At 44.5% G+C, this 14,401-nt stretch overlaps 1 protein-coding gene across 18 annotated transcripts in view; it reads left to right on the top strand.

Annotated features, from left to right (window-relative positions):
- The window catches only part of ncor1 (nuclear receptor corepressor 1), a 65,794-nt gene that overhangs the window by 24,024 nt on the left and 27,369 nt on the right, over positions 1–14,401 (top strand). For 9 of the 18 annotated variants that reach the window (XM_066695858.1, XM_066695861.1, XM_066695860.1 and 6 more), the window contains exons 15-19: positions 6,878–6,949; positions 8,036–8,169; positions 9,127–9,326; positions 9,700–9,804; positions 14,025–14,087. In XM_066695858.1, the coding sequence (XP_066551955.1) occupies positions 6,878–6,949; positions 8,036–8,169; positions 9,127–9,326; positions 9,700–9,804; positions 14,025–14,087 (574 nt within the window). Of the gene's footprint in view, positions 1–244; positions 732–6,877; positions 6,950–8,035; positions 8,170–9,126; positions 9,327–9,699; positions 9,805–14,024; positions 14,088–14,401 lie in introns of those variants that run through there. The other 9 variants (XM_066695862.1, XM_066695873.1, XM_066695874.1 and 6 more) reach the window with 5 other exon arrangements.

The following is a 14,401-nucleotide window of genomic DNA, read 5'->3' on the forward strand; positions in this document are numbered from 1 at the left end:
GAGAGAGAGAGAGGGAGGGGGAGGAAAGAAGGAAATAGTGGAGAAGAGAAGGAAGGAGGGAGGGAGAGGAGATGGGGAGGGGGTGGAGAGATGAAGGGAGAGGGGGAGGATAGAGGAAGGGAGAGTGGGATGGAGAGGGAGAGGGAGGGAGAGAGGTGGAAGAGGGACAGGGGAAAGGGAGGCATAGAGGGCATGGAGAGAGGGTAAGAGAGTGAATTGAGGGGGAGGAAGATGGAGGGAATTGAGGGGGAGAGAGGGCACGTAACAGATTGAGAGAGCAATTAAGCAGAATGTAGAGTAGCAGAAAAAGGAAAAAAGAATCGAATCCCCGACAGTATGCTTGCATGAGCCGTGCTCTCTCCCTGGCAGGGGAACACCCCTCTCGGCTGTGAAGCCAGTGGTACAGCCCAGTGATCTGACGAGACCAAAAACTTGCTGTGCTGCTGCGAATGCCAATCAAAGCGAGCGCTCGGCGGGGATTACCTTGACTGACCCCTGGTAGATTAGCGTGTGCATGTGAGATGGGCGATTCTTCAGGCAGCTTAAGCAGCAGGATGACACAGTTTCCTGGAATATGCACGGCGCCGGGTCAAGCAGCCCTGCTAAGGAGCTCGGCGATGCTGCTTCCTTGTCCTCTTCAGCTTTATCTCGGGTCCAAGCCTGACACCCACTGTGGATAGTTTGGGTGGGTCCGGGCAAAAGTGCTTTTACACCAACCGATGAGCTTGCAGGTATGTTAACGGGTGCACAACCGCTGTCAGCTTTCTTTTTCTCTCTCTCTCGTGCGCTCTCTGGTACTCTCTCCTTCTCCCTCTCTCCCTCGCACTCTCCTCTCTCTCTCTTGCTTTTTCTCTTGCACGCTCTCTGTCTCTCTCTCTCTCTCCTCTCTCTCTCTCTCTTGCACGCTCTCTCGGTCCTTCTCTTGCTCTCTCTTGCACACTCGCTCTCTCTCTCTCTGTGTGTGGCAAGCCTGAATTTACTCTACTTCCCTCTTTCAGCTTCCCTCTCCTAGCATAAGCCTCCAGCTCGAAAATGAATTCTGCTTCGGGGAGGAGGGGGCTGTTAAGTCGACCACGAATGAGCTGTGATGGCTGCCTGGTTTCTCTGGAACTGACATGCCACCGCTAACTCAGTGGGCTAAAGTTCAAGGCACTCTCTTGTGCAGAAGTTGCCTCGGGCTTTAACCCCTGCTCCCTGTGTCCTGTTGGCCTGAGCCTGTGAAATGTGCGCCGTGTGGGAGTGGGGTCTGTGCATCTGTCTGCCGTGTGAAAGGGTGACTGGGCATAGTCATTTGGTGGTGCTGTCACCCTGAAGGATTACTGAACTTCGTACCATCTTTTGCGGTCAGTGCTTTTTTGTTTTCTCGTCTTGTTTAGTTGCCGAGCTCTGTGCTGTGGTGCAGATCCAATTCGGATTCACTGAGGACATTTCTGCAACTGCTTTATATTCTAATTTGTATAAGACCCCTGGCGATGGATGCAATCCTTCATCAGAGCTGCTGTGCCCCATAATAACAATATTTATATTTGGCCATTTAGAAACATACTGAGAACTTGACCCTCTTCCACAGCAGTTTGCGAAACCCAGAGGACACTTTTGCCCTCCATGTGCAAAATGTTAATAGATCATTTAAGACTATACTTCTTTGACGACTTTCACTTTATTTTTGGATCATCAAAAGATCAGTAGTTACAGTGGTGGTGTTTTCTATTTTGACTCTTTCCTGCCAGGTTTATTGCTCTTATTCCCCTGTCCAGAATGACGTCTGGTCTCTGGCATCACAGTGTCAGATGAAACGTCAGAGCAGGGAGATGAATTTGTCTGCAGCTCAGTTCAGATGCATTTCCAGAAATGTGATTTCAGCCATTAGCTGGAGAGTGTATGCCATAAGTGTGCTTTTATTTACACAGGTTTGTTTTCAAAGTGCTTTTAAAATGGCTCAGGAGTACATCCATTCCCCAACATTAATTTACTTTGTTTCTTTGTATTGGGGGTTGTGTTTACTTTTTGTGGAAAGTTTGCCGTTTTGCTTGCGTTTCTTTTTCTCTCTGTCTCTTGGGACAAGTTTACTTTTATCAGTGATACATTCTGCATCTAGGCATCAGTTTACAGGGCTGCAACGCCTACTAGACAGAAAACCGTGCTTGACCTGGATGCCCGTCTGCTTTTTAATTGAAGCCAGTAGCTTTCCACTGCCCCGGTCAGGTCAGGTGTCATGATTCGTAGCGGCCCCCTACCATTATTCTCCAGAGACGTTGCACACCTCACAAGTTGATTCACATGACCAGGGCTTTACCCTACAGGCACTGTGCTCCCCTCCCACACTGATCTGCAAACCAAGATGGTTAAATACATACAAGAACAATATTTAGAATTTAAAGGGAAGGATCTTCACAGCACTTTGCAAACAACAGTGAAAACGAGAACAACAGCAACAAATAATTTCCCTCTTTGTTTGGGATGGAGTTGTGCAATTGTGGTCGGCATTATTTATTAATTTAATGTATTAAGTTTGTTTCTTTTCCAAACTTCTGTGGCACGTCCAAAATAAGAGATTTTTGCGACGGTATTTGGTAATATGAAGTACAATCTCTCCTTTCTAAACTGCACTGCGGCATCATAAAGAATCAGAATATTAATGTGGTGTTCGTCTAATATATACCACATCTCTGTGAAATGAAGAATTGGAAGATTAAGAAAAATGTCAGGATACAATAAAAATAGAAAAGAGCAAATTTCACTAAGCTTACAATAGGGATATGGCTGAAGGAAGAAATAATCTTATGATTACATTCAGGTTGTTCATAGGGTAATATTTTGCATAATATAGGTAAATTATGCACTGAAATCAAGCCATCCAACTAGGGTTACGTTATTTTGTCTGGGTTAGGGTTGGGGTTAGGGCTTCTGATAAACTGAGTCTCTTGTTAAGTTTAGGGTTGTGTTTCTACTGAGTTACTGAATCAGGTGTGTTTCTTTTTGCCTATTTTAGCCATGTAACCATCTCTCAATAATTCAGATGCTTTGCGAATTCCATAATATGAAACTGAAAATGGTGCTGTGATATGAATGAGGAAAAAGCTACTCTGATTGCCCTGCGGGAACAAACTATGAATATCTTTATAAATCAAGCAGAAAGGTGCATTTTGTAACTTATACAACAAGTGTTACAGAAAGCCTTGTCTCTGTGTGTGTTTAGCTTTGAATCAGACTAACCTACTGGTGTATTTATTAACACCAGACTAGAGTAGGATTGTTTTTTTCTGCTCTGTGTTATCTCTCAGGATTGACGGTAGTATATCCTTTGGTAGATGCTCATTTTAATAAGTAGGACTTTTAAAGTACATGCGTCTGATCCCAGCTCCAGGCAATTGTTTTGTTTCTGTAGGAACATTTCTCCCTCTCTCTCTCTCTCTCTCTCTCTCTCTCTCTCTCTCTCTCTCTCTCTCTCTCTCTCACACACACACACACACAGGACACACTCTTTGGTTTTCACATTCCTCGCGCCATCTGGTAACAGCATGGGATGTTTGCCTTGGCACAAGCAGGTCTGATCTGGGCTGGGTTTTTACAAAGCAAAATGAGAGAGTTCTGCAGACGTCAGTGATGCAGACCGATTTTATTTGTTTTTGTACTTTCGACAAAATTCACATTTTCTGATTCCTCTTTTTTCACTTTATTGATTTATTATTATTGACTTGAATTGAAATGCAGTTGAATTTCACGGCCTGCTATCAGCTCCTACCTAGTCCTCAGGTGTCCATGGTGCTCAGATAAACTCCAGAGGCATCTTTGGCATCCGAATGATCGCCTTGCACCAAACTGATCTGAACCGTCCTGCCGTTGACATTTCCAGTTTCAGTTAGGTGTGTCGGCTAATTTAGTTTTGGATCACTTGCATATGTACTGGACCGAAATACTTAGTCGAATGCTTTTGAATTGCTCCCCCAGATGTGGTTGTTACCATAGAGTAGGAGACGGCTGTATCTTTCAGGCTGTGTCAGCGTGGTTGAATTGGAGACCTCCTGCCAGAGTATACGTTGCATACAGTGAGGGGAAAAAAGTATTTGATCCCCTGCTGATTTTGTACGTTTGCCCACTGACAAAGAAATGATCAGTCTATAATTTTAATGGTAGGTGTATTTTAACAGTGAGAGACAGAATAACAGCAAAAAAAATCCAGAAAAACATATTTTAAAAGTTATAAATTGATTTGCATGTTAATGAGGGAAATAAGTATTTGATCCCCTATCAATCAGCAAGATTTCTGGCTCCCAGTTGTCTTTTATACAGGTAACGAGCTGAGATTAGGAGCACTCTCTTAAAGGAACTGCTCCTAATCTCAGCTCGTTACCTGTATAAAAGACACCTGTCCACAGAAGCAATCAATCAATCAGATTCCAAACTCTCCACCATGGCCAAGACCAAAGAGCTGTCCAAGGATGTCAGGGACAAGATTGTAGACCTACACAAGGCTGGAATGGGCTATAAGACCATCGCCAAGCAGCTTGCTGAGAAGGTGACGACAGTTGGTGCAATTATTCGCAAATGGAAGAAACACAAAATAACTGTCAGTCTCCCTCGGTCTGGGGCTCCATGCAAGATCTCACCTCGTGCAGTTTCAATGATCATGAGAACGGTGAGGAATCAACCCAGAACTACATGGGAGGATCTTGTTAATGATCTCAAGGCAGCTGGGACCATAGTCGCCAAGAAAACAATTGGTAACACACTACGCCGTGAAGGACTGAAATCCTGCAGCGCCCGCAAGGTCCCCCTGCTCAAGAAAGCACATGTACAGGCCCGTCTGAAGTTTGCCAATGAACATCTGAATGATTCAGAGGAGAACCGGATGAAAGTGTTGTGGTCAGATGAGACCAAAATCAAGCTCTTTGGCATCATCTCAACTCACTGTGTTTGGAGGAGGAGGAATGACCCCAAGAACACCATCCCCACCGTCAAACATGGAGGTGGAAACATTATGCTTTGGGGGTGTTTTTCTGCTAAGGGGACAGGACAACTGCAGCGCATCAAAGGGACGATGGACGGGGCCATGTACCGTCAAATCTTGGGTGAGAACCTCCTTCCCTCAGCCAGGGCATTGAAAATGGGTCGTGGATGGGTATTCCAGCATGACATTGACCCAAAACACACAGCCAAGGCAACAAAGGAGTGGCTCAAGAAGAAGCACATTGAGGTCCTGGATTGGCCTAGCCAGTCTCCAGACCTTAATACCATAGAAAATCTATGGAGGGAGCTGAAGGTTCGAGTTGCCAAATGTCAGCCTCGAAACCTTAATGACTTGGAGAGGATCTGCAAAGAGGAGTGGGACAAAATCCCTCCTGAGATGTGCGCAAACCTGGTGGCCAACTACAAGAAACGTCTGACCTCTTTGATTGCCAGCAAGGGTTTTGCCACCAAGTACTAAGTCGAAGGGGTCAAATACTTATTTCCCTCATTAACATGCAAATCAATTTATAACTTTTTTGAAATGCATTTTTCTGGATTTTTTTGTTGTTATTCTGTCTCTCACTGTTAAAATACACCTACCATTAAAATTATAGACTGATCATTTCTTTGTCAGTAGGCAAACGTACAAAATCAGCAGGGGATCAAATACTTTTTTCTCCCACTGTAGTACAGTAAGTGGGTGGTGATTTGTAAGCAATTATCTTTGAAGTCCACCTGTCGGTTATCAGCTTATCTTGGAAAGATCTGCAATTCAAATATTGCATATGTTGAATTCAGAATGATTTATGAATGACTGAACATACTGTGCCTATATTAAAATAAAGTCTGAATGATTGTTATTGAAATGTAACTTTGGTTTCTGAGGTTTGTCGGAGTTAATTTGGGTCTATATGGGGCTATCCCAAAGATGTGAGCACTAGGAGCAAAGGTGATATCAGTAGAGCCCAATTAAAGGCACAGTAAACTACCTACCCATGTGCCGGGGGTTGGAGGTGATGGTATGCATTTGTCTTAACAAATTGAGCTTTCTTGTGAACAAGAGGTGCTTTATTTCAATCTTCCATCCATAAAGATGCTCATGACGTGCGGAAAAAATCACAGGACCTTTCATCATTGATACAGCCGTAGCCACTGTACTTTACTAGTTCTCTTACGCAAGCAATTATCGGCATGCTGTTGTTGCATAATAGCGTAAGTGTGTGTGGCTCCTTTTGTGTGAACTAAAACGCATGCTGAGCAGAGAGCATTCCTCTTATGATAATGATTTTTTAATTATTATTAATGTAATGAGAATTACGGTTACCGATTTGAGGTTCCGGAAAAATGGCAGTCAGATCTGTGGTGTGCTTTGAACAGGTTGAGCGCTGCGATCTCAGTGAAAGATATGTCCAAAACTGCAGCGTCCTGCTCCCCTCCAGCCAAGACTTTTCTCTCCTCACCTCACTGCCACCACCCTCTTAGGACGATCAGACAGGAGGAGATGCTGCTATGTCGAACCATCTGTACAGAGGCCTTTGTACAGGCTGTCCTTAAAGTAAAATCCAGACAGAAGCACAAATAGTGAGTGAGTGCTGAAAGCTTGTCAAACTGCCAAGTGATTCGATTTAAAAACTTTTATAGGAGGTTAAAAGGGGGTGTTAATTGAATCAACCCCCCCAGTATCGCCCCTCCAGAAGACCGTTTGAGAATATTTATTTCATTATTTTGATCATATGTATGCTGTATAAACCTAAACCTTTTTGATCCCCCTTATAAAACTGCTGAGATGACTTCCTTCTCTATGTGTTTTGACCTGTTTTCTCCCCCCCCAATGAGACAATGTGACTTGTTTTATTATTATTATTATTATTATTTTCTGAAGCACATTTGTGTGATGTGCTTAAACTCCATTTTGATTGCCTCCTAGTTTACAAATCAGTCTGTGGCATCACATCTTTCCCTCCCTGAAGTTCTAGGCAATTACAATACTCGAAAGCAGGTAGGTCAGATTCCTCGTCTGGTTTGACATTGCAGAGGCATACTAGTGTGTCAGCATGTGCATTTGAGGTTGTCCGTTTGGAAGTCAAACCAAATATATATATATATATATCGTCTTCTTTAAAATCTGTTTAAAGACTCCTATAGCCACTGTAAGATTGATCCACCTCGTAAATCTGTTTCTATGAGTCAGACTTTGCATTGTTTTGGTTTTGTTTTCTGCCTTTTACCATCTGAACCTTAACATTTGAAATATAAGTCTAGTCTAGCAGTAGGGATTGTGGACTGAAACCTGGATTTAAACTCCAAAACATTTTTAAACACTCTGTCAGGGCAGGTGGGTAGGATTTCAGGGCGGGTTATGTTTCAGGAAAATATATTCAATTGTGCGCTCTGTATTCCCCTAATGATATAACTATTATAATTTAAATCAGACATTAATTAAATGCCTATAGAATGAGCTAATAAGTAAATATGCTTAATTGTTCTTGTCCCATGTTCCTGGATCCAGGTGAAAAGTGTTGATGTTAAAATGCATTTAACAGTGCCCCTATTAAAACATACCCTTCTTAAAAGGTCAATTCAGAGCTGAGCATGCTGGGAAGTCACTGAGCAGGGATTTAAACGTGTTATCTGATTGAGACTTGATTGTAAATGTGTTTAAAAAAAAAAAAAAGACCGGAAACAATACTAACCTAACCACAGTGTCTTTTACGTCTTATTTTGGGTCAATATAGGATTGTGTCAGACAGGAAATATTTTGAAAAGCATTTTTTTTGTTTTAATTAATTGGGGCACACTGTATAATTCATGTAAAGCTTATGGAGGAATCTTCCTTGGAGACTAATTGGTAGGGAGGTAGGGAGGAAAAGGTAGGGAGAAACAAAAAGTCTTGTGGTTAATGTTAAAAGACTTTTAACTCTTTCTCGCACACAAGCAGTGTATTGCACCGTTCTGAGCCTTGACACAATCTGGCCCCCAGTGAGCGGCACCCTTTTACTCGAGCAGAACCGTGTGATTGTCTCTTGCGCATGAATGGCTGTCTCTTCTGGCACCGCCGCCCTAACAAACGGCCGTGTGTTTCCAGCAACAGATAACGCGTCCTTCGCAAGAAGAGAAAACTGAAGACAAAACCGAAGAGGACAAGTCAGAGAAAGCGGAGAAAAAAGAGGACGAGGAAAAGAAGGAAGAGGAGGAGAAAGATGAAAAAGAGGAATCCAAGTGAGTCTTGTTTTCGTGTTTCTGCCTGGTATTGTCAATGTTGGTCAGTGTTGGCGTTGAACCTAGGCTTTCTCAGTCTCGAGTTAAGTGTAAGGAGTGATGCCATCTGCAGTTTATAGTTTGAAGCAAGTGTGACAAACTCGGTGCCTGCTTTGAGGAATAACTTTCCTTTTAAATATGCAGTGAATGACATCAGCATGAATCTACTTCCTGTGTTGCATGATGGGTAGCCATGTCTTTTATGTCTAATATCCTGAAACGTTACAGCTGGATCAGGCTCAGATGTCTCCTCAGATGCTATAGGGTCTTCATTTAGTTGTGTGGATAGATGTTCCCTGAAATATTATCACTATTTGCTCTGAAGAAAGGTTTGTCAGTTTTGTTTTGTCGTGTTTTCTTTTTCCTCCCACAGAAATAGTCTCATTCATTATGATAAAATGCATGGCCTGAGAACATTTGCTGCATTCTCTTTCCGGTCTATTCATTTATTCCCTTTTATCTAAAGTACAATAACTGTTTTAAATATCTCGTGACCTTACAGACTCCTCTGCGAACCTGACTTCGTCAACTGTTTTTATACCAGTAAAACGTGTTAGTCCTCCTTCCATCATTCACGGCTTAAAAATAGCCATTTTGTGCAGATGTTTGTTTACAGCGCTTCCCTTCCTCGAGGAATATTTATAAACTGTGCTGAATGTTGCAGCTGTTGTTTAGATCACGAGTGTGACCCTGTGTGAACTCTTTCCAAAGAAATTATCTCCTTTGACCAAAAAAAACTAAAAACCAACAGCCCCCCCAATCAAACTTTCCATTCTCGGTTACCAGAACTGAATGGGTGAAAAAAACAAAAAAAATGAGCAGCCCAGGGATTAACGAGGCAGAGAGAGACATCTGCGCTTGGTGAATGCGGACGGCAGGCCTCGGTGCGCGCTGTAAAGCTCTGTCTCTCTGTCACAGGGACATCGGCAAAGACAGAGACAAGTGTGACGGCGGCGGCGAGGACGAGGAAGGCAAGGAGCAGGCCACGCCCCGCGGCAGGAAGACCGCCAACAGCCAGGGCCGCCGTAAGGGCCGGATCACGCGCTCCATGGCCAACGAGGCGGCTGCCGTGGCGGCCGAGGAACCCCCTCCAGCGCCCCCTCCGCCCCCAGAGCCAGGTGAGTCCCACTGAGCCGCACAGAGAGCTCTACCTGCCCTCCACCCCTGCTTGAATGCGCACAAAACCCCCTGCTTTCTCTGCACACCTCTGTAAACATCATCAGCTTTCTATCTCATGACGATCTTAACCACAGTGCTCTACGTGACACAGGAAAAGGTGTATTAATGTCCTGTTGTCTGGACGTCGTATAGGGTCCTGTATTCTCCTTGTCAACCACACACCACGTCTTGGGCTGCTCTGTGAGCCTGAATAGGTTTTGGTAAAAGTCCTGGTTACCTTCTTTGGCTCCAGTAAGGGAGAGAGGACAGGTGTTTGTTTTAATGGGTTTACAGTACACCGATTGACTCGCCTCGGGCGGCTGTGGTTTTCAGTGCTGCAGGAGCCCGTTCAGCCACCGAAACCGGAGCCGGCGCAGAAGAATGTCCGTGATCAGACCAAAGGCAACGCGGTAGCCATGGAGACGCAAGCAACCAGAGGTAAACTCCATTGCACACGTTTTGTTGTCGTTTTCGCGTTTAAAAATAGCTTTGTGTCGTTGGATATTTCGTTACAAGAGAATCTGTTTCCTCTTGAGATTCTTGAGATGCAGATGAAATCGCACACCTTTCTCCCGTCTTTTAAGTGCCATTGACTTGTGATCAGAGGTTTTATGTCTCTGTTGATGATGTTTCATAGGCAGCTTTGACTTGACTTTAACGTTCCCATCTCACCTGAACCTAGCTCAGGACAAACAGGGAGTGAAACTGAACTTTGAAGCAGGGTTTTTGTGTACACAAGGGACAGGAGCTGACAATTGTATTTAAGAATCGAAAGACATGTTAAGTAAACGTGTGGGCTTCACATGCACATGGATAACTAAATTATTATAACTTCAGAATGAAAAGCAGATCTCCTATACTTCACCCATTATACACCGATCAGCCATAACATTATGACCACTGACAGGTGAACTGAATAACACATGGCACCTGTCAGTGGGTGGGATATATTAGGCAGCAAGTGAACATTTTGTCCTCAACGTTGATGTGTTAGAAGCAGGAAAAATGGGCAGCGTAAGGATCTGAGCGACTTCGACAAGGGCAAAATTGTGATGGCTAGACGACTGGGTCAGAGCATCTCCAAAACTGCAGCTCTTGTGGGGTGTTCCCGGTCTGCAGTGGTCAGTACCTATCAAAGGAGTCATGGGCGGCTAAGGCTCATTGATGCACATGGGGAGCGATGAAACAGGTCCGATCCAACAGACGAGCTACTGTAGCTCAAATTGCTGAAAAAGTTAATGCTGGTTCTGATAGAAAAGTGTCAGAACACACAGTGCTTCACAGTTTGCTGCGTATGGGGCTGCATAGCCGCAGACCAGTCAGGGTGCCCATGCTGACCCCTGTCCACTGCCAAAACGCGTACAATGGGCACGTGAGCATCAGAACTGGACCACGGAGCAATGGAAGAAGGTGGCCTGGTCTGATGAATCACGAGTTCAAGGTGTTGACTTGGCCTCCAAATTCCCCAGATCTCAATCCAATCGAGCATCTGTGGGATGTGCTGGACAAACAAGTCCGATCCATGGAGGCCCCACCTCGCAACTTACAGGACTTAAAGGATCTGCTGCTAATGTCTTGGTGGCAGATACCACAGCACACCTTCAGAGGTCTAGTGGAGTCCATGCCATGACGGGTCAGGGCTGTTTTGGTGTCAGAAGGGGGACCTACACAATATTGGGCAGGTGGTCATCATGTTATGGCTGATCGGTGTATATATCCCTGCCCTACCCATCCTGTGAGTTGGATAAGCACAGTGCTCGTGGGACTTCGCTGTCCCAGCCCTGATGGTGGTTTTGTGTGCGGCAGTTGTAGATGCAGCTGTCGAAAGTCCGTACTGCCGGTTGAATATGGAACTCCTCCAGCCGTGTGGGCAGTGAGCCGCCAACACCCCCTTGCCACCCTGTTCCCAGCTCTGGATTAGAACCAGACTGGGGTTTGTTTGGGCCACGAGCGTGTTTGTTTGGACACAGTGCAGGTCTTTGGCGGGAGGGGGGTGAGGTGGGGTCAGCGCAGCGTTTGTTTTCTTCACTGCAGAGCCTGGCTTTTGCAGAGCCAAATTTTGCTTCTCTGCTGTTTATTTGCAACGGTGATTGCAGACGAGCTGGGCTGCCCTTGGCTTGCTTTGGTTTCATCATTCTGGGAATGTTCCCAGCTGTGCTGCCAAAGCTCCCCCCCTAAAATGCTGCTCTGCCAGCGCTCTGCACCCAGGGCACATACTGGCACAGCTTTCCCTGCTCTTTCAGCACCGACTCGCTCTCCCATTTGTGCTTCGATGAAGTGGCTCCCAGGTACATCTGAAGCCGTGGAGCTATCCTGGTGTATTGCTTATGAACTTGTTTACCAGTTTGTGGTGGGGGGTGTGGGTGGAGTGGCAGCAGGCCAGCAAACCCAAACCGTTTTTCCTTTCCTGGTCATCCCCGAGCGTGAAGGCATATTTCTTGTTTATGAACCAACGGGTTTGCGTGCTCACAGCTGTTACAGCTCATCAGAGTATCCTGTTGTCAGGGATGAGGTAGGATGAGTTTCTGAAACATTATTCTTATATCATAACAGACGAAGCAGAAATGGGAATACGTGTGCTTCCCAAGATGCTTGAAAAGGATGCGACAGCTTATATAGTTAGCTGGCTATTTCATCTGACTGTTTCAGGTGTCTTTGCTTGTTGCCCCATCCTGTCGTATTCAGTGTTATTTTTATGCTGGTTCTTGTTAGTTTATTTGTGCTGCTGCTGTGGCTCCCTCTGCTGGAGTGTGGTTGTGTTTCTTCATGTCTCTTTACAAATCAGCGTCTGGAACATGTGGCTTATATATCCACAGCTTTTGCTTTCCCAGAGGTCTGATGTCCTTTTATATCATTTCATAATTAGCTTTCATTTGAGGACCCCTTCTTTTTCAGTGACTTGTTTGTGCTTGTGGTTTGAGTTTTTCTTTTTCTCTTCAATTATTTTGTTTATTAATTGTTTATATTGACATAACACTTGACATGGATGGAATAAAGAAGGCGAATAATTATATTTACATGTGTAAGAAAGAGTGTAAGTAATGAGAGATTCCAATCATTTCTGATTGTATGAGCCATTACCACAATGCTTTACCCAAGCTGTTTAGGATTTGAAAGCAAAAATTGTTATGAAAACAAAGCACTGTTATAACCTTGCTGGTGTAATATCAACAAAAAACATGTTTTTGTATATTTTATGCAAGTCAAAATGTTCTTTAACTTGTGTATTTCATTGATTTTACACTCCTTATGCCTAGTTGGCACGTCCGTGACCCTGCAGCCAGAACCCCCCCAACCTCTAATGGAAAGTCTTCAAACGTGAAAAAAAAGTCCTGTAAAGTGACCCAAGCATATCCTAATTTAATTAAACTTCCTAGTCTTCTGCTCCTCTGGGATTTGCTTAATTCTGTGTTGGGCTCGATCACCCCTTGACCGGTGAGGCTCTGTAAGCTGCTGGAGCCCCTGCCTTCTGATTGGCCGCTGGGCTGAGCTTTAAAGAGGGTCAGACAGGTGAACTGTGGACAGGGTTTAAGTCTCCTGCTTCCCATGTCTCCGTGTGGCAACGGGTGACACTTGTATAGTTTTTAATCGACACAAATCACAAGTTTTTCTCAGTCTGACTGCATTTGTGGATTCATTAATGTTTGTTTTAAATTCATGGTTTTATTGTTTGTGTAACATGGGTGTAACCATCTGTTCAGTTTTAGAATACTTATTCTCTTAAACATATTGTGCGGATCTTTACCTTCTGCCAGTTGTAAAGTAGAAGTTATTATACATCGATTTGAAAGTAGTTATTGTTCCAAGAGGATCATACTTTCTTGGCCACTGTAATGAAAGCTGTAAGCTGGATAGAAAGTTTCAAGATGATGACACAAGGTCTCAAGACTACGCGCTTTTAATGTGTTTTAATTCCATTGCTCTCTTATGTTTGCCAAGTCCCTGATCAGATCCTTTGAGACTGTTACGCCTAGGTTGTAAACTGAATTCTAGTGTTCAACGCTCAACAAACCCTCCAGTAGAAGAGTGAGCTGGCAAAGAGTGACAATTAAGTATTCAATCCATCCCGTTTCCTGATTTATGGGGGTTGGGAGGTTATATAAATAATTGGGTTATTTATATTGTTTGTACCTTTTACTTGATCGGTTATAAAGTGCTATGACGTGAGAGATCCTGGTTGAAACACTGTGTAAAACAGAGAGGTCAAGGGTCATCCCCAGCGGTATTTGTGTGCCGTTTACAAGGCTTCGAGGAGCACGAACTCGAATGCGGGTGAGAGGTTCTCCGTGCACTTAAACTTGTGAACCTTTGTGCTTTTGGGATTGCTTTTAGAGGACTGCGGCTCATCAGCGGCTCAATGCTCCGCTGTCACAGACTGGGGAGAGGGGTCTGAGACCGGCACAGTAATAAGTGTAGTTTGTGAAGTGGCAGCGCAGAGGAAGGCTTTTGCTTGTCTCTCTCCTGCGTCCTGAGCTGCGAGAGAGCGATCAGCTGACAAGCCTCCTGCTTCTGTGAGGAATGGCCCGGGTAGCCTTGAATGTAAACAGATTATTAGATTACTGATCCGTGAGAGCGAGAGAGAGGAGAGAGCGCGCGAGAGAGAGAGAGGCGAAGTGAGGTCTCTGCCGTGTCTGATGGGATCTCTGCTGTGACTGCAGGCGCGGCAGAGGCTGGGGAGACGTCCCGCTGGACCGAGGAAGAAATGGAAGTGGCCAAGAAAGGTAGGCTGTGGCTTTTCTCAGTAATTTCTTCTTTTCTACGCAACCCTTGTGTGTGAGTGTGTGTGTGTGTGGGGGGGGGGTTCTGTCAATGAGACTTCAGCTGGTATTGGCGGCCGTGTCAGTGCTATTGACCTGTGCTCGACCTGTTTCTCGGTCCTTCTCTAATGGAGGCCCATTTGAACCGAGAAATTTGTTTCAGTTCTTCCTCTCATTAAGACTAGAAAGTAGAATGATTTTTTTTTTGCATTCAAGTGAATTGCATTTAAAAGTCCTATACATTTTATATAGTTAATAGTCTTGCCTTCTCATAATGA

The sequence above is a fragment of the Amia ocellicauda genome, chromosome 22 (assembly GCF_036373705.1).
Source record: "Amia ocellicauda isolate fAmiCal2 chromosome 22, fAmiCal2.hap1, whole genome shotgun sequence".
NCBI lineage: Eukaryota > Metazoa > Chordata > Actinopteri > Amiiformes > Amiidae > Amia > Amia ocellicauda.